The sequence below is a fragment of the Bubalus kerabau genome, chromosome 1 (assembly GCF_029407905.1).
Source record: "Bubalus kerabau isolate K-KA32 ecotype Philippines breed swamp buffalo chromosome 1, PCC_UOA_SB_1v2, whole genome shotgun sequence".
Lineage (NCBI taxonomy): Eukaryota > Metazoa > Chordata > Mammalia > Artiodactyla > Bovidae > Bubalus > Bubalus kerabau.
The window spans coordinates 80,135,827-80,162,377 of NC_073624.1; the positions used below are offsets into that span (position 1 = coordinate 80,135,827).

The 26,551-nt window shown below is 34.8% G+C and overlaps 1 protein-coding gene across 1 annotated transcript in view; it reads right to left on the reverse strand.

Moving 5' to 3' along the window:
- The window catches only part of CPNE8 (copine 8), a 294,507-nt gene that overhangs the window by 135,879 nt on the left and 132,077 nt on the right, over positions 1–26,551 (reverse strand). The window contains exons 10-12 of the mRNA XM_055580543.1: positions 21,560–21,663; positions 16,169–16,273; positions 14,757–14,798 (exon numbers count right to left, since the gene is read on the reverse strand). Of these exons, the coding sequence (XP_055436518.1) occupies positions 14,757–14,798; positions 16,169–16,273; positions 21,560–21,663 (251 nt within the window). The remainder of the gene's footprint in view (positions 1–14,756; positions 14,799–16,168; positions 16,274–21,559; positions 21,664–26,551) is intronic.

Consider the following 26,551-nt stretch of genomic DNA (forward strand, 5'->3'; position numbering starts at 1 on the left):
GTTTTGTTTTTAATTAGTTGATTTTATTTTCAGTTTCATTGTTTCTCTGGTCACACTCCTGTACTGTTTTCTTTGCTATATTTTGGTTCCTTTTGAGTATATGTATGTATGTGTGTGCATATGTATTTGTGTATGTAAGTTGTTGTTTTTGTTTCTGTTTGTTGACTTTGCTTTTACCATTTGTCTTGCTTTCATTTTATGTTTTTTTCTGGGGGTTGTGGGTGAGGTGTTTAAACCTCTTTATAGTCATGACATAAAGCTTCTGGAGTCTTGGATCCCCAAGTAGAAGTTGGGTCTGAGAATCTGGGGTGGGGGGCATTAAGCTCAGGATGATAGACTGCTAGAGAACTCCAGATCCCAGAAAGTATTAATCAGTGAGAACTTCCATGAAAACCTCCAACTGAATCCAAGACCTGGCATCACCCAAGTGCCTGCAGCACCCATATATATGCTGTCTACAAAAGACCCACTTCAGACCTAGGGACAGAAACAGACTGAAAGTGAGGGTGTGGAAAAAGATGTTCTATGAAAATAAAAATCAAAAGAAAGCTAGAGTATGAATTCTCATATCAGACAAAATGGACTTTAAAATAAAGAATATTAAAAGAGAAAAGTAAGGATACTACATAATGATCAATGGATCCATCTAATTTACCATCCATAAATTGTAAATATATATGCAACCAACATAATAGAACCTACAATACATAAAGGAAATGCTAACAGACATAAAAAGGGGAATCAACAGTAAAAACACAGTGATAGTAGGGGATTTTAAGACCCTCAATTACACCAATGGAAAAATCATCCAGACAGAAAATTTGTAAGAACATACAAGCCTTAAAGGACACATTAGACCACGTGGACCTAACTGATATCTATAGGACATTCCATCCAAAAGAAGCAAAATATATTTTTTTCTCAAGTTCATATGGAACATTCTCTAGTATAGAACACATCTGGGGCCACAAATCAAGCTTCAGTAAATTTAAGGAAACTGAAGTCATATCAAGCATCTTTTCTGATCAAAACACTATGGGATTAGATATCAATTACATGAAAAAAATGTAAAAAACATAAACACATAGAGGCTAAACAAGATGCTTCTATATAACCAAGAGGTCAGTGAAGTAATCAAATTGGAAATCAAAAAATACCTCAAAACAAATGACAATGAAAATACAATAATCAAAAACATAGGGGACATGGCAAAAGCAGTTCAAAGAGGAATTTTCTAGCAATGTAATCCTACCTCAAGAAACAAGGAAAGTATCAAATAAATGACCTAACTCTACACCAAAAGCAATTAGAAAAAGAATAACAACAACAGACCCAAGTTAGTAGAAGAATCATAATACTCAAGGCAGAAACAAATGAAAAAGAAATGAAGAAAACAAAAACAAAAATCAATAAAACTAAAATGTGGTTCTTTGAGAAGATAAACATACCAATCACAAGTACAGAAATTGAAACTGTGATCAAAAATCTTCCAACAACAACAAAAATCATAGGGCTACATGACTTCACAGCTGAATTCTATCAAACATGTAGAAAAGAGCTAACACCTATTCTTAAACTCTTCCTAAAATGTGCAGAGGGAGGACCATTCCAAAACCCATACTATGAGGCCACCATGACCCTGACACCAAAACCAACAAGATATCACAAAAAAGAAGATTATAGGCAAATTTTACTGATGAAAATATATGCAAAAATCCTACCAAAATACTAGCAAACAGAATACAACAACACAATAAATGAATCATACATCATGATCAAGTGGGATTTATCTCAGGGATCCAAAGATTCTTCAATACATGCAAATCAATATGACACAACAGATTAATAAATTGAAAGCTAAAAGCCATATGACAATCTCAAAATATGCAGAAAAAGCTTTTGACAAAATTCAAAACCTATTTATGATTTTAAAAACTCTAGAAAATGGGCATAGAAGGAACCTACATGAACATAATAAAGGCCATATCTGACAGACAAACAGCAATCATTATTCACAACAGTGAAGACCTGAATGCATTTCCTCTAAGATCAGGAACAAGTGTGCCTCACTCTCACCACCAGAGTCAACGTAAGTCTTAGTGATGGAAATCAGAGAAGCAAAAGAAATGAATGCAATCTAGACTAGAAAAGTAGAAATAAAACTTTCACTATTTGCAGACTACAAGCAACTATATAAAGAAACCCCTAAAGATACCACCAGAAAATTACTAATCAATGAATTTAGTAACATTGCCAGATACAAAATTAGTACACAGAAATCCCTTGCATTCTTATACACTAACAATGAAATATAAGAAACAGAAATTAATGAAACAATCACATTTGTCACTGTGAGAAAAAAAATGCAATACCTAGGAATAAAACTACCTAAGGAAAAAAAAGATCTGTAAGCAGAAAAGTATAAGACACTCATGAAAGAAATTAAAGATGATACCAAGAGATGGAGGGCATATTATGCTCTTTCATTGGAAGAATCAATATTGTGAAAATGACTATACTATACAAAGCAATCTACAGATTCAACAACAACGAAAATCTATCAAATTACCAATTGGCATTTTTCACAGAATTAGAAGAAAAAAAAATTTACAATTTGTATGGTAAAACAAAGATTCCAAATAACCAAAGTAAACTTGAGAAAGAAAAACAGAGCTGGAGGAATAATCCTTCCTGACTCCCAAGTATACTAGAAAGCTACAGCAATCAGGAAAATTCGGCACTGGTACAAAAACTGAACTACAGATCAACAGAACAAGAGAGAAAGTCCAGAGATAAACTCATGAACTTATGGGCACCTTATCTTTGACAAAAGAGGCAAGAATAATACAATGGAGAAAAGAGCTTCTTCAATAATTGGTGTGGGAAAACTGGACAGTTGTGTGTTAAAAAATAAAATTAGAACACTCCCTAAAACCATACAAGAAATAAACAAAATGGATTAAAGATGTAAATGTAAGGTTAGAAACTGAAATTCTGGAGGAAAACATAGGTAGAACACATTTTGAAATAAATAGCAGCAAAGTCCTCTTTGACTGACCTCCTACAGTAATAGAAATAAAAAGAAAAATAAACAAATGGAACATAATTAACTTAAAAGCTTTTGCACAGCAAAGGATACCATAAACAACCTGAAAAGGAAATCCTTAGAATAGGAGAATATAAATGTGAATGAAGCAATGAATAAAGGATTAATCACCAAAATATATAAGCAGCTCATGCAGCTCAATATCTGAAAAACTAACAACACCCTTCCCCCCACCCCCAAAATGGGCAGTAGACCTAAACAGACGCATCTTCAAAAAAAGACATATGGATAGCCAAGAGGTACATGAAAAGATGATCAACACTGCTCACTATTTGAGAAATGCAAATGAAAAGTACAATGAGTATCACCTCACACCAGTCAGTATGGCCATCATCAAAAAATATCTACAAACAATAAATGCTGGCAAGGATGTAGAAAAAAGGAACCCTCTTTATGGTAATGATGGGAATGTAAATTGATAAAGCCACTATGGAGAACAGCATGGAATTAAAAAAACAAAAAACAAAAAACACCAAAAACAGGAGTAAAACATGAGCCAACAATACCACTACTGGTCATATACCCTGGGAAAACATAATTCAAAAAGAGACATATACTCCAATGTTCATTGAAGCATTGTTCACAATAGCCCAGACACCGAAGCAACCTAGATTTCCTTTGACACATAAATGGGTAAAGAAATTGTGGTATATATATAGAATGGAAGTATAATCAGTCATAAAGAGGAATGAATTTGAGTCAGTTGAACTGAGGTGAATGACCTAGAGCCTGTTATACAGAATGAAGTAAGCAGAAAGAGAATAATAAGTACTGTATATTAACAAATGTATATGGAATCAAGAAGAATGGTACTTGTGAACATATTTGCGAGGAAGGAATGGAGTTGTGGGCACAGTAGGGGATGAAGAAGGTGGGATAAATTGAGACAGTAGCATTGAAACATATATATCACCATGTGTAAAAAAGATACCTAGTGGGAAGTTGCTGTATAACATATGCAGCTTAGCATGTGCTATGTGATGACACACAGGGACCAGAGGAGGGGCAGGTGGTAGATAGGCTCAAGAGGAAGGGATGTATCTATGCTTACTGCTGATTCATACTGTTGTGTGCAAAAACCAATACAAAATTGCAAAGCAAACATCCTCCAATTAAAAAATAAAAAGATGGCATGAAGAGAAGTAATGAAAAGCCTCTGCTGATAATTATCGTCTATCATAAAACACAATGATTATGATATGTCCACCTGATTTAAGAAAAGAACATCTATATCAAAAAAACAATGCCAAATTAAAAATGAATATAAGCATGAATAACAGCAATATGCTAATATGCTACCTTTTTGTATAGTTCTTTTGTGTATTCCTGCCACCTCTTAATCTCTTCTGTTTCTGGTAGGTCCTTGCCATTTCTGTCCTTTATTGTGCCCACTTTTGCATGAAATGTTTCCTTGGTATCTCCAATTTTCTTGAAGACATCCCTTGTCTTTCCCATTCTATTCTTTTTTTCTATTTCTTTGCATCATATCCTTAAGAAGGGTTTTATATCTCTCCTTGCTATTCTCTGGAAACCAACATTCAGTTGGTTATATCTTTCCCTTTCACGTCTCTCCTTTTCTCAGCTATTTGCAAAGGAAAAGAAGAAAGTGTCACATATTATCCTCCTTGATTTCACAGTAGACTACACAAAGCTACAGTAAAAATGAAAAAATTATGGTATTAACACAAAAACAGAAACATACATCAGTGGAACAGAATCAAGAAACCAGAAATAAATACTACCTGGTTAAATAATCTACAAAAAAGGAGAGAGGATATAAAACAGGAAAAAGACAGACTATTCAAAGAATGATGTTGGGAAAACTGGACAGCTATATGCAAAATAATTAACCTGGATGATTTATGTACACCATGTAGAAAAATTTACCCAGAATGGAATCAGACAAATTTAAGACATGAAACTCTAAAACACCTAAAAGAAAATATAGGCAGTATACTCTCCTACATTCATCTTGGCAATATTTTTTAGAATCTGTCTCTAGAATCAAAGGAAACAAAAGAAAAACTGAATGAATTGGACTGTATCAAATAAAAAAAATCTTTTTTACATCAGAAGAAACTATCAAAAGTAAAGACACAGGTTACTAAGTGGAAAAAGTTATTAGCAAACAATATATCTGATCATATAAAAAATACGGAAGGAACTCAAACAACAGTAATAAAAACAAGCAGAATAAAAAGTGAGAGAGGGCCTAAATAGCATTTTCCCAAAGATGACAATAAATTGGCAACAGGCACATGAAAAGTTGCTCAACATCATTAATCATCTGACAAATCCCAAATCAAAACTTCAAGGAGATATCACCTTACACAAGTTTAGTGTGATTAACATAAAAAAGATGATGATAAATATCAAGTTTTTGTGAGAACATGGAGCAAAGGAAACCCTCATGTGTTGCTGGTGAGATTGTAAATTGGTGAAGCTACTATGGTAAGTAAGTAAGATGAGTTACTTACTTACCATGGTAAGTAAGATGAGTTCTCAAAAAATTAAAGAACTGTCACATGATCCAGCAGTTTCACTTTTGGGTATTTTTTCAAAGAAAACAAAAATACTAATTTGAAAGGATATACATAGAAAGGTTTAGTTAGAGCATTATTTAATATAGCCAACATATGGACGCAACCGAACTTTCACCTGATAGAAGATGTTATACACTCACACACACACACACACACGCCCACATGCACACACACACACACAGGAATATCTCTGAAATGCTGAAAAATTGGAATCTCACCATTTGCAATAGAGATGAATCTAGAGGATATTGTAGCAAGTGAAGTAAGTAAGAGTGAAACAGATAAAATATCTCATGGACTTAATTATCTATTATGTGAAAGGAAAAAAAACACAAAACAAAACTAATAAATGATGAAAACAGGCTCTAGATACAGAGAACAACTCAATGGATGTCAGAAGGGAGGTTGGTAGCGTGTATGTGAAACAGGTGAAGGGAGCTGAGAATAACTAAGTCACAGCGGTGTTACCAAGGTAGCTCGGTGGTGAAAAATACACCTGCCATTGCAGAAGACTCAGGAGACATGGGTTCAGTCCCTTGGTCGGGATGATCCCCTGAAATAAGTAATGGTAACCCACTCCAGTATGCCTGGAAAATTCCATTGACAGAGGAGCCTGGTGGGCTACAGTCCATGGGGTTGCAAAGTGTCAGACAACAGTGAGCATGCACCCACACAATTGCAAGTCATAGGCATGTACTATACAACAGAAGCAGTATGTTTAATAATATTGCAATACTTCCTATGAGGATAGATGGTTATAAGACTTATCTTGGTGATAATTGCATAATCTATGCAAATGTTAAAGCACTTTGCAGTACACCTGAAATTAACAATATTGTTTGCCAACTATATTTCTTTTTTTAAGAAGTTATGTTCATACTATACTGTTGTGCAGTAGCATTATGTCTAAAAAAGCAATGTACATACCTTAATATAGAAATACTTAATCACCAAAAATGCTAATTATCATCTGAGACTTTGGTGAGTCACAACCTTTTTGGTGGTGGAAAGCCTTGCTTCAATGCATTATTCTATTGATGTAAACAGAAGAAATAAGGGGAGGTACTTTCTTGGGAAAGGTCACTTTCTCAATCAAATTTGTTCCTCAACAGTAGTGCTCCGCTGTGTAGATTTTCTCATATTTTAGTGTCTGGCTGCTGGCTTACGTAAAACACAGAGAGAATGACCTTGCTTAGATTTTGTGCTTCAACCTCACACTTCAGCTCCGTTTACCAGCTCCAGGCTGGAGTGGAGAATACTGGCCAAGTAAAATTGTGCTTTTTGTTTTCTCATTTGTCACTCTCTCTTAACATCTGTAGATTCAGCTCTTTCAGGAACACCAGAAGAAACAGTTATCTATAGCAAGCTGAGATTTGAGCATCTCTGTGTCCCTTAGCTTAACATCATTTAAAAATACCTCAAGTAGACTGTGACTCACAGTGAGGGAAATGATGAAGACAGCTGATATCCAAGAAAAACATTTATTATTATTATATTTTGACCTGCTCTGTAGTTGCTTCTGGATTTCTTGATTTTCCTCAATTGCTTTAGTTGTTGATTTCATTAGTACTATTAAATCTATTCAAGTTTTGAGATTTTTTAAAAATCACACTTCTTATTTACTTTATGTACTTCTGCCTCTATGTTGAGCTTTTGTGGTTGGGTTTTTTGTGTTTTTTTTTTTTTAAATAAAAACTTTAAAATTTTTATTATTATTATCATTTTATATTTATTCTTTTGTTTGCCTTTCTGATTTTTCTCTTTCTGCAGTAGTTACTCATATATATATATATATTTATATATATTTAAGTAAATAGCTTTTCGGAGAAGGCAATGGCACCCCACTCCAATACTTTTGCCTAGAAAATCCCATGGACAGAGGAGCCTGCTAGGCTGCAGTCGATGGCGTCGCTAGAGTTGGACACGACTGAACGACTTCCCTTTCACTTTTTACTTTCATGCATTGGAGAAGGAAATGGCAACCCACTCCAGTGTTCTTGCCTGGAGAATCCCAGGGAAGGGGGAGCCTGGTGGGCTGCCGTCTATGGGGTTGCACAGAGTCGGACACGACTGAAGCTACTTAGCAGCAGTAGCAGCAGCAAATAGTTTTTATCTACCTCTATTTAACTTTGCTTTTCTATTCTTTTTTCCTGTTCTTTGTCTCACCATGTTTGTTAGGTTTTTTTGTTGTTGTTGTTGTTGCTTTATTCCCCAGGTGTTATCTTACTAAGGTTTTGATTTCCAGTTTGTTCCAATTAGTTTCATTTTTAACTGGTTGATAACATTTTTGGTTTGCTTTGCTTGCTGGGTCAATTTCTTATACTTTCTTCTTTGGATTGTTTTAGTTTTGTTTATATTTTATATATGTGTGTGTGTGTGTGTGTGTGTGTGTGTGTGTGTATTACATTATTTTAGTTACTATTTGCCTGATTTTGTATGTACCATTTGTCTGGAGTTTGTGTTTTGTTTCTTGTTTTGTCTTTGATTTTTCTGTTTGTTTTAATCTCCTTTAATGCTATAAAAAGCCACTTGTGTAATCTCAGTTCCCTGGCCAAATATTGGGCCCTGAGCCTTTGGAGTGGGACCCTAAACTGACTCCAAGACCCTATTACTGCCAGAGAACTTCTAACTCATGGAGTATTAGTGAGAACTCCCACAAAGGCCTCCGCCTATATATAAGACCTGACATCACCCAGCTGCCACCAGTACCCAGCGCAGGTGCCTCACTCAAAGAATAAACAAGACAAAAACACAAACCCAATCATCAGCAGAGAGGATTACCACATCAAACAACCTTGAATATCAGAGAGAAAAAAATAAAAAAACTTCACCTCCTCCCATCAGAAAGGCAGCACAAGTCACACCCAATAGGATGCCTACACAAACTATTGGACCAACTTTACCTTCCAAGGGCAGAAACCAAAAGGAAGAAGGAATTGACATTGAAGCCTGGGAAAAAAAGATTTCAAACAGAATAAGTTAAAAAAAATGAAAAGGCAGAGAAATATTGTACAAATGAAGGAACAAGCTAGAAACACACAAGACTAAACAAATAAACAGGAAACAGGGAAACTACCTGAAAAATAATCCAGCCTAATGATAGTAAAGATGATCCCCAAACCTCAAAAATAGAATAGATAAAATGCAAGGATCAATTAACATATTAAATAAAGAACTACAAAAAAATAAAGAACAAAAAAACAGAGATGAACAACACAATTATTGAAATTAAAAATATTCTAGAAGGATCAATAGCAGAATATCTGAGGCAGAATGGATAAGTGAGCTGGAAGATAGAATGGTGGAAATAACTGCCAAAGAGTGGAATAAAGGAAAAAGAGTGAAAAGAACTGAGGATACCCTCAGAGACCTCTGGGACATTACTAAATCCACCAACATTTGAATTCTACGAGTCTCAGAAGAATTAGAGAAAAAGAAAGCATCTGAGAATATTTACTAAGAGATTAGAGTTGAACATTTCTCCAGCATGGGAAAGGAAAGACTCAACCAAGTCCAAGAAGAATAGAGTCCCATACAGGATACACCCAAGGACAAACATGCTGAGACACATACTAATCAAACTTACAAAGATTAAACACAAATAAAGAATATTAAAAGCAGCAAGGGAAAAGCAACAAATAACATACAATGGAAACCTCATATGATGAACAGCTGATCTTTCAGCAGAAACTCTTCATACCAGAAGGGAATAGTAGGGTATATTTAAAGCACTGAAAGGGAAAAATCTACTACCAAGAGTACTATACCTGGTAAGGATTTCATTCAAAAATGATGGAGAAATCAAAAGTTTTGCAGACAAGCAAAAGTTAAGAGAATTTCATACCATCAAACAGGTTTACAACAAATGTTGTTGCTGCTGCTGCTGCTAAGTCGCTTCAGTCATGTCCAACTCTGTGCGACCCCATAGATGGCAGCCCACCAGGCTCCCCCATCCCTGGGATTCTCCAGGCAAGAACACTGGAGTGGGTTGCCATTTCCTTCTCCAACGCATGAAAGTGAAAAGTGAAAGGGAAGTCGCTCAGTTGTGTCTGACTCTTAGCGACCCCATGGACTACAGCCCACCAGGCTCCTCCATCCACGGGATTTTCCAGGCAAGAGTACTGGAGTGGGGTGCCATTGCCTTCTCCGACAACAAATGTTAAAGGGAGTTATACAGACAGGAAACATGAGAGAAGATAAAAACCTACAAAAATAAACCCCAAACGATTAAGAAAATGGCAATAGAAACATTATATATCAATAATTACTTTAAATTTGAATGGATTAAACATTCCAACCAAAAGACAGACTGGTTGAATGGATTAAAAAAAAAAAAAGACCCATAAATATGCTGTTTACAAGAGACCCACTTCAGGCCTGGAGACACATACAGACTGAAACTGAGAGGATGGAAAAATATATTCCATGCGAAAGGAAATCAAAAGAAACTCGGAGTAGCAATTCTCATTTCAGACAAACTAGACCTTAAAATAAAGAATATTACAAGAGGTAAAGAAGGACACTACATAATGATTAATGCCATCAATCCAAGAGGAAGACATAACAATTGTAAATATTTAACACCCAACATTGGAGCACTGCAATGCATAAATAAACACTACTAGACATAAAAAGAGAAACAGACAACCTAACTTTACACCTAGAATGACTGGAAATAGAAGGATAAAATAGTCCCAAATTTAGAAGAAGGAAAGAATCATACAGATCAGAGCAGAAATAAATGAAAAAGGAATGAAGAAAACAATAGTAATGATTAACAAAACTAAAAGTTGGTTTGCTGAGAAGATAAAAAAATGGACAATCCATTAGCCAGACACATCAAGAAAAAAAGGGAGAAGAATCAAATCAACAAAATTAGAAATGAAAAAGGAGAGGTTACAACAGACAACACAGAAATACAAAGGATCATAAGAGACTATGTGCCAATAAAATGGATAACCTGGAAGAAATGGAAAGATTCTTAGAAAATTTCAACCTTTCAAGACTGAACCAGGAAGAAACAGAAATTATGAACAAGCCAATTAACAAGCACTGAAAATGAAACTGTGATAAAAACACTCCCCAAAAACAAAAACCAGGGCCAGATTTCTTAATAGGTTAGAGGTAATACCTATGGTTCTAAAATGCTTTCAACAAATTGCAGAGGAAGGAACACTCCAATCTCATTCTACAAGGCCACAATCACCCTGATACCAAATCCAGACAAGGAAAACACAACAAGGATAATTATAGACCAATATAACTGATGAACATAAATGCAAAAATCCTCAACAAAATTCTAGCAAACAGAATCCAACAACATATTAAAAAGATCATACATTATGATCAAGTAAGGTTTATCCCAGGGATTCAAGGATTCTTCAATATACACAGATCAATCAATATGATATACCATATTAAATTGAAAGATAAAAACAATATGTTACTCAACAGATGCAGAAAATTCTTTCAACAAAATTCAGCACCCTTTTATGATAAATACTCTTCAAAAAATGGGTGTAGAAGGAAATCATTTCAACATAATAAAGGCCATATATGATAAACCCACAGCAAATATTATTCTCAATGGTGAAAAACTAAAAGCATTCCCCCTCAGATCAGGAAAAGAACAAGGATGCCTACTTTCACCACTGTTGTTCAACATAGTTTTGGAAGTCTTAGCTACAGCAATTGAAGAAGGAAAAGAAATAAGAGGAATCCAGATTGGAAAACAAGTAAAACTCTCATTGTTTGCAGACAACATAATACTACACATAGAAAACCCTAAAGATACTGTCAGAAAATTACTAGAGATAATCAGTGAATTTAGCAAAGTTGCAGGATACAAAATCAGTACACAGAAATCACTTGGATTCTTATACATGGACAAGGAAGAATCAGAAAGAAAAATTAAGGAATCAATCCCATTTATCACTGCAACAAAAAGAATAAAATACCTAGGAATAAACCTACCTAAGGAAACAAAAGAACCATATACAGAAAATTATAAGACACTGATGAAAGAAATCAAACACAACATAAACAGATGGAGAGACAGTCCATGTTCCTTAGTTGGAAAAATCAATATTGTGAAAATGACTATACAACCAAATGAAATCTCCAGATTCAGTGGAGATTTCAAATTACTATTGGCATTTTCACAGAACTAGAACAAAAAAAACCCCTCACAATTCATATGGAAACACAAAAGACCCTGAATAGCCAAAGCAATCCAGACTATAATACAAAGCTACACTCATTAAGATAGTGTGGCACTGTCACAAAAACAGAAATAGTGGCCAACGGGACAAGACAGAATACCCAGAGAAAACCCCATGCAACTATGGGTACCTTTTTTGACAAAGGAGGCAAGAATATAAAATGGGGCAAAGATAGTCTCTTCAATAAGTGCTGCTGGGTAAACAGCTATGTGTAAAAGAATAAATTAGAACACTTCCTAATGCCATACACAAAGATAAACTCAAAATGGATTAATGGCCTAAATGCAAGACCAGAAACTATAAAACTCTTAGAGGAAAACATGGGGTAAACATTCTGTGACATAAATCACAACAAGATCCTCTATGATCCACCTCCTAAAGTAATGGAAATAAAAACAAAAATAAACAAATAGAACCTAATTAAACTTAAAAGCTTTTGCACTTAAACTTAAGTGCATTTGCACTTAAACTTAAAAGCAAAGGAAATGATAAACAAGATGAAAAGACAACTCTCATTGTGTGAGAAAATAATAGGAAATGAAAAATTGACAAAGGATTAATTTCCAAACATACAAGCAGCTCATACAACTCAATAACAGAAAAACAAACAACCTAATCAAAATTGGGAAAAAGACCTAAACAGATATTGCTCTGAAGAATAGACACAGATGGTTAATAAACACATGAAAAGATACTCAATATTGCTCATTATTAGAGAAATGCAAATCCAAACTACAATGAGATATCACCTCACACTGGTCAGAATGGCCATCAGCAAAAAATTCACAAACACTAAATGCTAGAGAGGATGTGGAGAAAAGGAAACCCTCTTGCACTGTTGGTGGGAATGCAAATTGATACAGCCACTATGAAAGACAGTATGGAGGTATGGAGTATTCCTCTAAAAACTAGGAATAAAACCACCATGTGACCCAGCAAACCACTACTAGGTGTATACCCTGAGGAAACCAAAATTGAAAAAGACACATGTAACCCAATGTTCATTGTATCTCATTTAATTTTATGCAATGTGGAAGCTATGACTTTATGAAATGTATTAGTTCTTAAGTAACAGTAACTGAAAGTCGAACTTACTCCTTGAGCCATGGTTTGCAGAATTAGTGTATTAGTAAGCATGAAAATAACATCAAACTCATACATCTCTATCAGAACTCTTGTGTGGCCAGGTGCATTGTAAATAAGAAGTATTATTTTGAAAGGAACCTTTTTTTTTTTTTTCTGAGCAATAGGTCACAACAGTGGGCTTAAGTGTGCTCTGTCACTTCAGTCATGTCCAACTCTGTGTGACCCTATGAACTGTAGCCTGCCAGGCTCCTCTGTCCACAGGATTCTCTAGGCAAGAATACTGGGGGTTGCCATGGACTTCTCCAGGGGATCTTCCCAACCCAGGGATCGAACCTGGATCTCTTATGTCTCCTGCATTGTCAGGTGGGTTCTTTACCACTAGCACCACCTGGGAAGCCCGTGGGCTTTAATACTCAGCATTTGAAAAGGAACGTATTTGAGTCAGTTCTAATGAGGTGGATGAACCTAGAGCCTACCACACAGAGTGAAATAAGTCAGAAAGACAAAACAAATATTGTACATTAATGCATAAATATGGAATCTAGAAAGACTACTGATGAACCTATATGCAGAGCAGTAATGGAGACCTAAAGATAGAGAACAGACTTACGCACACAGGACTGGGGTGTGGAAGGAGAGGATGGGTTGTAAGGAGAGAGTAACATGGAAACATATATATTACTATATGTAAAGTAGATAGTCAATGGGAATTTGCTGTATGACTCAGGGAACTGAAACCAGGGCTTTGTAACAGAGAGGTCGGATGGAGAGGGAGGCGGGAGGAAGGTTCAAAGGAGAGGGGACATAGGTTTAGCTATGGCTGATTCATATTGATATTTGGCAGAAACCAATACAATATTGTAAAGCAATTACCCTTCAATTAAAAATAAATTAATTAAAAAAAAAAACACCTCAATATCAGTCTTACTTAAAACATTAGAAATAGTGAGAAAATATTTAAAGAAAAAAAAGTGTGTTCCTCTCTTTTACTTATTAATACATGCTGCGCTGCTGCTGCAGCTAAGTCGCTTCAGTCGTGTCTGACTCTGTGCGACCCCATAGACGGCAGCCCACTAGGCTCCCCCGTCCCTGGGATTCTCCAGGCAAGAACACTGGAGTGGGTTGCCATTTCCTTCTCCAATGCATGAAAGTGAAAAGTGAAAGTGAAGTCGCTCGGTCGTGTCCGATTCTTCACGACCCCATGGACTGCAGCCTACCAGGCTCCTCCGTCACTATGCAGAGGGAAAACATAATTTCAGAACTCTGCTTACCTATTTTTATTGGCAATTAGCAGACATAATTCTAGAGTTTTGTTTTATTGTTTGTTTGTGTGGTATGTGCTCCTTTTTTGTGGAAGGGGAGCTCAGATGTGTTCCCATGGATGATGTGGGGTAGAAAGGTTACAGAAATCTTCAGAGAGATTATGAGATGCAGAAATTTGAGAATCACAACTCTACAGCTATAAAACTAGATGTCTATAAATTGTACACAATGAGAAATCAAGTCCAAGTTGAAATCTTTACTATATTACTAGTAATCTTTAATATGTTACTAGCAATTTTAGCAGTTTCTAAAATTACTATATTTTTTATTACTATTAAAAATAGAGGAAGACCTCCATTTTATTTTGCAAATTGAATACACTCATTCTTAAAATATCATGTGAACACTTTAGTAACAGAAAAACAAGACAAAAATACACAATTCAAAATTTAAAATGTGAAAATGTGGTCATTTCAGTATATTAGCTTCTTAAAGCATATTAATTTTTAAAAGCAAAAACAAAAGACAATGTCTTACCTTCCATCTCGATTCCAGTCATACACCTCTACTTTGACTGTTCTGTCCATGGTGAAAACATACACACAGGGTAAAATTACTTAGTAAGATCAAATTAACATATGATTGAAAGTTAAAAAATAAGTTATAGACTTTCTTAGATAAAATATTCTATACTTTCAAGTTTTAAAAAATAAAGTTGATTTTCTAATTTTAATACTAGTCTTCAATTTTTACTTTAAAATAGGTTTTTAAAATCACATAGATTTTTAAATTCTTTAAACAGAGTAGGAAATTAAACAGGAAAAGCATTTATAGTCTGACACAGCTCTTCAATGAGGAGCATAGAGCTTCTTTTCCAGTCTTCAAAACCACTGTCTTTGTATTTTGACATTGAATTTGTATTTCTCATACTCAGCATATATCAGAATCACATGGAAGGCTTGTAAAAATGTGAATTATGTGACCTCATGCCCAAGTGTTTCTGGTTCGTAGTCCTGGGGGTGGGCCCAAGAACTTGAATTTTTACAAGTTTTATCAGGTGATGCTGATGCTGCTGACTATATTATACAATATAGTTAGAACTGTATTATACAAATCATGGTCTTAGAAAGAATGAGTCCAATTAAATAAAGTTGTGACATTATTAAATGAATAAAATGACAGGCAAGCACCATAATACATTTTAAGGACATCTAATGACATATTAGTACCATTATCAATATGTTTACCAAAGAGTTTTTCCTATGATTTTAGTTAATAGAATAAATTTTCATTTTTCTAATATACAAGTAGTAAGATAAAATATGTTTTGGGGTGAGAAGGGGTTTTTATACAGTAATCTTATAATCCATCTTCATAAGAAAAAGAAAAAACTTTGATATGAATAAATATTCAGGTATATTGTGGGAAGATCTTCAGGGCCACATCACCTACTTATTTGTAAAACACCAGAATCTCCCTGTTCTAGATCTATAGAATTTTTATAATTCAGTGACCATGAGAATGATGATGTCAAATAGGATTCTCAGGAGTAAACAGGGTTGATAACATACATAATCATAATTTTACATCTTTTGTATATTTATTTCTTTCTAGAAAGATAATACCAAATGAAAAGCTTGAGGCTATAAAAATTATGGGATACTTTTGAATATGTTAAACAAATATTCAATAAATTTTTAGCACTTTGCATATTTTTATTTTTGAAAATTCAGTTAAATCAAATTTTAATTAGTCAAATTATTCCTCTTGCCCATACCATTATGGGTAAAAAATGCTACTTAAAAAATTCTTAATAAGTTAACTATGCTTTTGTAAATACACATTTACGTTGGCAAAGAAGCCATCTTAATTTTAAAAATTCAACTTAGACTATTGGATACAAAATCTACAGTGAGTAAAATTCTCAGACAAGTTGATACTTATTTTACCTGTCATAATCGCCATTACATAAAGCTCTTACTGAGATCTTGAATGCTTGCCATACAGGATTTAGAGTGTTTTTGACAACTTCTGTTTTATGACAGATTGTAAAACTGTAAAAAAAAAAAAGTTTTCCAGTTATTTTCATGATTTAGTTCTAATATATGCCTTAGTAATCATTTCTTTCTTTATATTTTGTGCCAAAATACAGGTTGCCTGTCCCTCCGTTACTGTTATATCAGTCAATAAAAAGAGATTTGCTGTTTCAAAACTTTAAAGATTAGCTCATCATAACACATGGCAACCCACTCCAGTATTCTTGGCTGGAGAATCCCAGGGACAGAAGAGCCTGGTGGGCTGCCATCTATGGGGTCGCACAGAGTCAGACACGACTGAAGCGACTTAGCAGCAGCAGCGGCATCATAACATAAAGCAATGAGGGACCTTCCTGGTGGCCCAGTGGTTTAGAATCCACCTTGCAATGAAGGGGACACCAGTTCTATCCCTGGTCTGGGAAGATCCCACATTGCCATGGGCCAACTAAGCCCATGCACCACAGCTACTGAGCCTGCACTCTGGAGCCTGTGGACTATTAACTACTGGGCCCATGTGCAGCAACTACTGAAGACTGCATGCCCTAGAGCCCAGGCTCCACAAGAGAAGCCACCACAGTAAGAAGTCTGTACACCACAACTGGAGAATAGCCCCTGGTCTCTGCAACTAGAAAATGCCCACATGCAGCAACAAAGACCCAGCACAGCCAAAAATAAATGAATAAATATAAAAAAAATGTTTAAATTGCAATTGTGCAATGAGTTTAACTAAAAATGACCTGAACATTCAATAAATCCTAAAACTGCTTTGTAAATAATCTCTATAAAAATTGTAGTGATATATTGTTGCAGTGAAAAGTATCAGTCACTAAACATGAAGGTTATCAGTAATTTTGAGAAGTTTTGTTGGAATGCTGGGCAAAAAATCTGGTTAGAATGAGTCTAAGAAGGAGAAGAGAAACAGGCAGAATGTGTAAGCATTTTTGAGCAGTTTAGCTGTAATAAGGAAAAAGAGAACTTGAGGATAACTTAAAGGGGAAAGATTAGTCAAGTGAAAGGTGTGTTTTTTTGTCACTTTTTAATTTTTTTTCAAGATGAAATTAAGAACAACAAGGGTGTATGCTAAAGGAAAAATATATTAGAGAAAAGACTATTTGTGATGTATGAGAGTAAGGGGAAGAAGGCTAGAGTAATGTCCTGATGTAGATGGAAGTGGATGGGATAGAGGGCATCAATATGGAGTAGTAGGTCTTGGAAGCACTTGGATAGTCATTTTGCAGAGCATTTGGGAAGGCCAAACACAGGGGTAGATATTGTGATGGGATCTTAAGGCATTTCTCCATTTGCTTGCATTGTTTTATTAAATAGGAAACAAGATAAACAGTAAATAAGAAAGAGGGGAAAAGTGCATAAGTGTCTGGGAGAGAGGAACATTGATGGATTAAGAAAAAGGAATGATTTCTGAGGAGGGTCAAAGGCTTATTGAAGATTAACATAATGGATTTATAGTACAGATCATTCAATATGTGGTTCTTTTTTTTAATCTAAACTGTTGCTATTCCTAGAGGGAAGAAAGATAGCAATTAAAGAATATATAATAAGCGGTAGAATCCATGAAACCTTAAACTAGTTTTCTGATTCAAATTTCAGTATTGTTTCCACCAAACCATTTAATCTCTGGACATCAATCAGGTCCTGGTAATATTCTTGCCTAATGCAAATTTATGCAGCAGTTCATGAGCTATAAAATGTTTTAAATGATCTTGGTTAGAACAATACCTAAATTCAATTTTCACTAAACCCTTAAGTCATGTAGTGTTCTAAATGCAGGGATCCCTCTTATAGTCATGAACATGAGAATATTATATAACTACACCATGGTGAACATATTGCAACTAAACCCTATAAGAAAATAATTCCATTTTGAAAGGGCACTGAGTCCATTTTCCTCTTCATGGTCAAGAAAGGGTCTCTCTTCATTAAGAGATCAAAAAGAAACATAATATGAATGGATCATGTATTCAGTTTAAGATTTATGGCGTTAGCACTACACTCTTCCTGGTAGTAGCCTTACCTATCTAAAGAAACTCATGTTACTAAATTGACAGAGCTCAAGAGAATGTGTTTGTATAATGTGGTCAAATGCTCTCAAAGTTGAATCACCCAAAGCAATATAGGAATCACCCAGGGCAAAAAAACATTAAAAGAAACATAAATGATAGAGAAAACTCTAAAAGATTAATCAAAATTACTTTGAAACTTCTCTTAATAAACTGAATCACATTCTTAGTGAGCTACTTATAAACTAGGTAGTCATCTGTCATTCTCACTTGTAAAGCACTTATGGCAGAAAGTGAAGAGGAACTAAAGAGCCTCTTGATGAAAGTGAAAGAGGAGAGTGAAAAAATTGGCTTAAAGCTCAACATTCAGAAAACTAAGGTCATGCCATCTGGTCCTGTCACTTCATAGCAAATAGATGGGGAAACAGTGGAAACAGTGGCTGACTTCATTTTTGGGGGCTTCAAAATGATTATAGATGGTGATTGCAGCCATGAAATTAAAAGATGCTTACTCCTTGGAAGGAAAGTTATGACCAACCTAGACAGCATATTAAAAATCAGAGACATTACTTTGTCAACAAAGGTCTGTCTAGTCAAGGCTATGGTTTCTCCAGTAGTCATGTATGGATGCGAGAGTTGGACTGTGAAGAAAGCTGAGCACTGAAGAATTGATGTTTTGAACTGTGGTGTTGGAGAAGACTCTTGAGAGTCCCTTGACTGCAAGGAGATCCAACCAGTCCGTTCTAAAGGAGATCAGTCCTGGGTGTTCATTGGAAGGACTGATGTTGAACCTGAAACTCCAGTATTTTGGCCACCTGATGTGAAGAGCTGACTCATTGGAAAAGACCCTGTTGCTAGGAGGGTTTGGGGGCAGGAGGAGAAGGGGACGACAGAGGATGAGATGGCTGGATGGCATTACTGACTCGATGGACGTGAGTCTGAGTGAACCCCTGGAGCTGGTGATGGACAGGGAGGCCTGGCATGCTGCGATTCATGGGGTCACAAAGAGTCAGACACGACTGAGTGACAGAACTGAACTGAACTTATACGCTATATAGACAACAAAAACTCACTAATAATTCCAGCACTAGTGTCACTAGTGAGAACTCTGACAGGAGTCTGCTGCAGTTCTAGTATTCAGGAGTACAGCTATATACATATAAGTGTGTGTATGTATTTATTACAAATAGAGTTATAAGAAAAATATTTTTATTGAATAACCTGTATTAAAATACATTGAGTTGTTTTTAAATGATTTTAGATTTTTATATTAGTTGTACTCAATATCCATATTTTATTTAATAAATAAGTTAATACCATTTTTACAAGCATAATAAAATTTTGTAATATTCTCTTACCAGTGGCATTATATGTGTGGCCAACTGAAACTCTATAATTGTGCAACTAATCTTTGTAAGTAAAGAAGTAAGAATAAAAGAGAAAATTCAGGAAATAGGTTGTTCAGACAGGAGTAAACATGAACTTTATTCTTTGTTATTCAAGAAATTTTGAATGATTTTTTAGTTTTTTATTTTTAACTCTGCAAAAAACTGAAAAATATGATTATTTTCTTCACTGTCCAATATTTTTCACATGGGTAAAATTAGTGTTCAGATGTAAATGCTACTCTAACATTTTTACCACTGAAATACAAAAGAAGCATGCAAAATCTAACAATATGATACCATAACAAAAATAATCAATAGTTGCCCAGTGATTGCATCAACAAAAATTCTACACTCTGTAAAGCATCATTTTATATTTTTGTATATTCACTTTAAATAGCAAATTTCTATTTTTATGTACTATTTTTACTCATTACATAACATTAACATGTATAATTTCATTTATAAGTATAGAAGGTTACCTTTTTTTTTAAACAGCCAATTCCTCTCATTTTAATCTCCCAATGACATTTTCTTTTTAGCTACTACTTTATTATGCATAGTTAAGGAAAATAGGAAATATTATACCATAAGATAATAAAATAATAATAACAGCTAACATAATTTTTATGTTAAGTAAGCTCTAAATGATTTTTCTGTAGTAATGCATTTAATACTCTCAACAGCCCTGGGAGGTAACTATGATTATTAACCCATTTTACACATGAGGAAAATGAGCCCCACATGAGTTTTAAAACTTGCCTATGGTCCCATAACTATTAAGTAGCAGGGTCACAGTTTACACCTAGGCAGTAGGACCTTTTTTAGCTCATAATTTTAACAATTAAACTTTCTCCTCAATATTGAAAATACAGTAAGAATCACAGAAACTAATAAAAATGTATTTCATGGTAAAGTCATATGTATTAAATTAAACTCTATACAACGGAATACCACTCAGTTATGAAAAAAGAAATAAAACTTTGCCATTTGCAACAACATAGATAGACTTGGAGGGTATTATGCTAAGTGAAGTAAGTCAGACAGAAAAAGACAAATACTATAATATGATGTCACATATATGGGGAATTTAAAAAATACAACAAACTAGTGAACATAACAAAAAGAAACACAGATACAGGTACAAAATATCTCACAGATACAGAGCACAAACTAGTGGTTATCAGTGAGGAGATAGGACATAGGAGGAGAAATACTGGAAGGGATTAACAGGTACAAACTATTTCATATAAAATAAGCTACAAGGATATGTTGTACAACGCAGGGAATACAGCCAATATTTTATAATAATTATAAATGAAGTGCAACCTTTAAAAATTGTGAATCATTATTTCGCACACCTGTAACATATAATATTACATATCAACAATACTGCAATAAAAAATTAAAATAAATTATAATATATTTTCAAATCACATAGAAACCAGTCTAATCATAACTGGTAAAATATTCAAATTACTTGAATAAAATGACAAATTTTCTTGAATGCCATATATTATTGAAAAAACCATGTAGTATAAAAAGCAACCAATAAAAATCCATGTTCCTCTCCAATAAACCTGCTTGAGTTCAGTTCTATTAACAAAATACATTAGTTTCAGCATTTCAGATTTCTACAAAAAAATAAAGCTTCCATACTATTAATGCAATAGAAGAGGAAATATTTCTATGAAGCTGAAAACCATTCATTATAAATATCAAACAAAACATATAAAATGCTTATAAAGTTATACATTGTTATTGAAATGAAAAAAATCCTATAAATCTTGTGAATACCAAAATATTGTACTGTTTATCAATTTAATAAGCTTCTCTAGAAAAAATGATAATTTAAATAGCATACTTATCATAGACTTAAAATGCATAAAAGATAAATCTACCTGCCATCTTCATTACTTCGATAAAATACAAGAAAAGGATCTGATTTTCCAAAGAAGTCCTTCTTGTCCAATTTATTTGCACAAAATTGCATTAGAACAGCATCCTACAAACAAAATTAATATAAAAGCTCAAAACCTGGGTTATAAGTAACTAGAAACTGCAGATCACAGCAAGACCTGACAAGCAAACAAATTTTCCATTTTCATACAAATGGCCAAATGTGGGAAAATTCCAGAAAACATCAAATTATGTTTTAAGGGACTATAAGACTAAAAAATTGACTCTTGGAAGTTCTTGTTCTAGTCACAGAATTATTATTTATTAAAACCCTTTAACCTTTCCTGCCCTGGAAAATTGCTAGTAAGCTAGATAACTCTGTGTAGCCAATATTATAAGATCTCTAGTCACATCTTCAGTTATTCAGGTACACATTTTTAGAAGTGTTTTTGTTTTTGTTTTTTTTAATTTCCTCAGGAAATATTTGTTAAGCATCTACTATTATCTACCATGTATTAGATATTGAGATGTATCAGATGATTAGATGAAGCATAAGATAGATCCAGACTGACAACATAGTTTGCTATCTAAATGGGGGATAAGGTTCCTTCTTAATTAAGCAAAAGTGCACCACAATTTCTCCATAGGTACATTTAAAAATAATTTGTATTATATTGGGCTTTTAGTTAAGCACTTTCATTTCACCCCCAATTTAAATCACTTATTTCTATGCTAATTATTATATAAAACCAAATATTTTTATCCATTTATATACTCAAGCACTTATAATCCTCATAACTAACTTAAACAAGGTGAGGTATCATAAATCAAGGAAGTTAAACATTATTCAATGATGATAAACATATTTAAAAGGTATAAATTATATAGTAATTTAAAAATTAAAATCAGTATTCTGGATTTGTTTTTCTTTAACTGAAAGCAGATGTTAATTTTTGAAGATGAAAGAGTCAAAGTAATTCATATTAAATCAAGAGGTCACATTTTAAAATACTGCTTGGTGAAAATGTTGATAAATATTAAAAAGGCACTCTCTCATTCACTGCTTCATTTTGCAGTGTTAATAAAACTTACTAAGCATCCACCTAATTCTCCTTATTTTCTTTTAGCAATTCCAGAACTCCATTCAAGAGGTGATGCTATCTGTCTTTTTCATTGATTAATCCATTCATATACTAACTCAGCAAACATTTCTCAAGGAATGCTTAGGCTAGAGTCTGGGAATGAAGAGATGGTTTCAGAGAAGTTTATAACTCCAGGTTTCTGGATTTCAAAAGCATTGGGGGGTATTATTTTACTTTGTTATTTAACATATAGAAGTCATATAGAAGTTCCACTTTAAGAGTTGAACACCCATAATAGAGCAGGAAATACATGCCTAAGCTGGCATAGTAACAATAAATATTTTAAAGAAAACTGAAAGAACAGAGAAAATAAAAATATGGATATCACCATCAACTCAAACTTTGCAACCATGATCAATTTGAGGTTAAAAAATCAAAAATTTCTTTTAAGGAAGTAGTGACAGAGTCACCCTGAAAATAAAACAATAAAATCAAGGCAAATTGAAAAGGAAGGACTGGTTTTACTTTTCTGTTTCTTTTCTTTCCCTCTCATCTTCACATATATTAAAACGCCCTTAGGAGAGAGTGGTTTTCCAAGAACATGGGACAAAGACATTAGTCTTGCCACAGAAATAAATGACTCCTCTAAGACATTCTTCCAAAGCACCTAAAACAAAACATAAATTACCAAAAAAAATATTATGATGCACTTAAAATACACAGTAGAATTCTGAACTGTGTATATTTCAAATGGATGGTGAATTACACTTCAAAGAGTAAAATGAATTTTCATATGATCACTGTTAACGTGTGCATGCATGTTAAGTCACTTCAGTCACGTCCAACTCTTTGCAACCCCATGGACCGTAGCCCACCAGGCTCCTCTGTCCATGGGATTCTCCAAGCAAGAATATTGGAGTGGGTTGACATTTCCTTCTCCAGGTGATCTCCCCAACCAAGGGATCCAACCCATGTCTCTTATATCTCTTGAACTGGCAGGCGGTTTCTTTACCACTAGCACCAATTGGGAAGCCCGAACATTGGTAAATGTAATACCAAATTGTCGTTTTTCAAATTATATTTCATAAGGTTTGGAAAATGAATAACTCAAAATAAAATATTGCTTTCAATGCACCAAATAATATAAACTTGTGGAAAATATTTTTGTAATTACTCAGGATAATAACAGGAGAGATTCCATCTATATCAAACACAAAAGAAATCTAATTTCTGGGGAAAACACAAGCATTCACTTACTTTTAGAAATACAAGAACATCATTACATTTTTAAAAACTCTTATGCTTAAAGCACCCTGAGAGAATTTTAAGACTTTCTTTAATACTCCATGCTAATGTAACAAACTTCCTAATGGAGAAATGCACTTAAATGTTTCACATTTCTAACAAGTTCAAACCAAACTTGTTCTGTAATTTTTCCAGATTCAATGAGTGACTCGTCATCTACCCAAAGTGCTCAAGGAAGTTGTCCTTGCCTATTCCCTTTCCTGACCTCTTACCTAGTTCATCTCCAAGTTGCAAGATGCTATCTCTAAAACATTTATCAAATCTTCAGTCACCTGGATATGCACAGTGGCATTTGTTCACTTCTCCCTCTTCTGCTCTTGGACCTATCCAATCGATTCTCCATTCAGCAGGGAGAATAATAGACTTAAAACATCAAATACATAATTTTGTTCATAACTTTAAATTATTCAAGTCTTTCCTTTGAATAAGCACAGAATCTTTAACATAGTCTACAAAAGCCCAACATCAAAAAAACTCTGAGCAACCTTTTTCATATTCATCTGACAAAGTTTTATTTCAGTCATTTCCCCTTGCGGAAACACACCAGATACACTCTTTCCCTCTTTAGGCCCCATATAAGTTGCGTGTCCTGCTGGAAATCTTTATCATGACTTGGGGCTCCTCATGTAAAGAGTTGACTCATTGGAAAAGACTCTGATGTTGGGAGGGACTGGGGGCAGGAGGAGAAGGGGACGACAGAAGATGAGATGGCTGGATGGCATCACCGACTCGAAGGATGTGAGTTTGCATGAACTCTGGGAGTTGGTGATGGACAGGGAGGCCTGGTGTGCTGCAATTCATGGGGTCGCAAAGAGTTGGATATGACTGAGCGACTGAACTGAACTGAACTGAAGCTAAAAATGAATTTTCTCAGAGTCTTGGTTACCTCCACCCAATATAAATTAGATTCTCCATGGTAGAATCAGTATTTGCCTACAGAATCATCTGATTAATGTACATTGTTTTCAAAAAATACATGTGTGTTGAATAAAAGGACAGAGGTTGCTTATTGCTATTTTTCTTGCCATTCTATTACAAGCTTCCTTACCACAGAATAGCATATTATACATTTTGTGAATATTGTTAAATCAATCAGAATGAAAAATACTATTTGTGGACGATTTGAAGCTATTTAAAAATACTGAGTGAGGAAACATTTCCAATATGACTTCAAAATTAATATCTATCCTAGAATTTGTGATCACTGACCTAGAGCCAGACATCCTGGAATGTGAAGTCAAGTGGGCCTTAGAAAGCATCACTATAAACAAAGCTAGTGGAGGTGATAGAATTCCAGTTGAGCTGTTTCAAATCCTGAAAGATGATGCTGTGAAAGTGCTGCACTCAATATGCCAGCAAATTTGGAAAACTCAGCAGTGGCCACAGGACTGGAAAAGGTCAGTTTTCATTCCAATCTCAAAGAAAGGCAATGCCAAAGAATGCTCAAACTACCGCACAATTGCACTCATCTCACACGCTACTAAAGTAATGCTCAAAATTCTCCAAGCCAGGCTTCAGCAATATGTGAACCATGAACTTCCTGATGTTCAAGTTGGTTTTAGAAAAGGCAGAGGAATCAGAGATCAAATTGCCAACATCTGCTGGATCATGGAAAAAGCAAGAGAATTCCAGAAAAACATCTATTTCTGCTTTATTGACTATGCCAAAGCCTTTGACTGTGTGGATCACAATAAACTGTGGAAAATTCTGAAGGAGACAGGAATACCAGACCACCTGATCTGCCTCTTGAGAGATTTGTATGCAGGTCAGGAAGTTAGAACTGGACATGGAACAACAGACTGGTTCCAAATAGGAAAAGGAGTATGTCAAGGCTATATATTGTCACCCTGCTTATTTAACTTATATGCAGAGTACACTATGAGAAACGCTGGGCTGGAAGAAGCACAAGCTGGAATCAAGATTGCTGGGAGAAATAGCAATAACCTCAGATATGCAGATGACACCACCCTTATGGCAGAAAGTGAAGAGGAACTCAAAAGCTTCTTGATGAAAGTGAAAGTGGAGAGTGAAAAAGTTGGCTTAAAGCTCAACATTCAGAAAACGAAGATCATGGCATCCAGTCCCATCCCTTCATGGGAAATAGATGGGGAAACAGTGGAAACAGTGTCAGACTTTATTTTGGGGGGCACCAAAATGACTGCAGATGGTGACTGCAGCCATGAAATTAAAAGACGCTTACTCCTTGGAAGGAAAGTTATGACCAACCTATATAGCATATTCAAAAGCAGAGATATTACTTTGCCAACAAAGGTTCGTCTAGTGAAGGCTATGGTTTTTCCTGTGGTCATGTATGGATGTGAGAACTGGACTGTGAAGAAGGCTGAGCGCCAAAGAATTGATGCCTTTGAACTGTGGTGTTGGAGAAGACTCTTGAGAGTCCCTTGGACTGAAAGGAGATCCAACCGGTCCTTTCTGAAGATCAGCCCTGGGATTTCTTTGGAAGGAATAATGCTAAAGCTGAAACTCCAGTACTTTGGCCACCTCATGCAAAGAGTTGACTCATTGGAAAAGACTCTGATGCTGGGAGGGATTGGGGGCAGGAGGAGAAGGGGACGACAGAGGATGAGATGGCTGGATGGCATCACT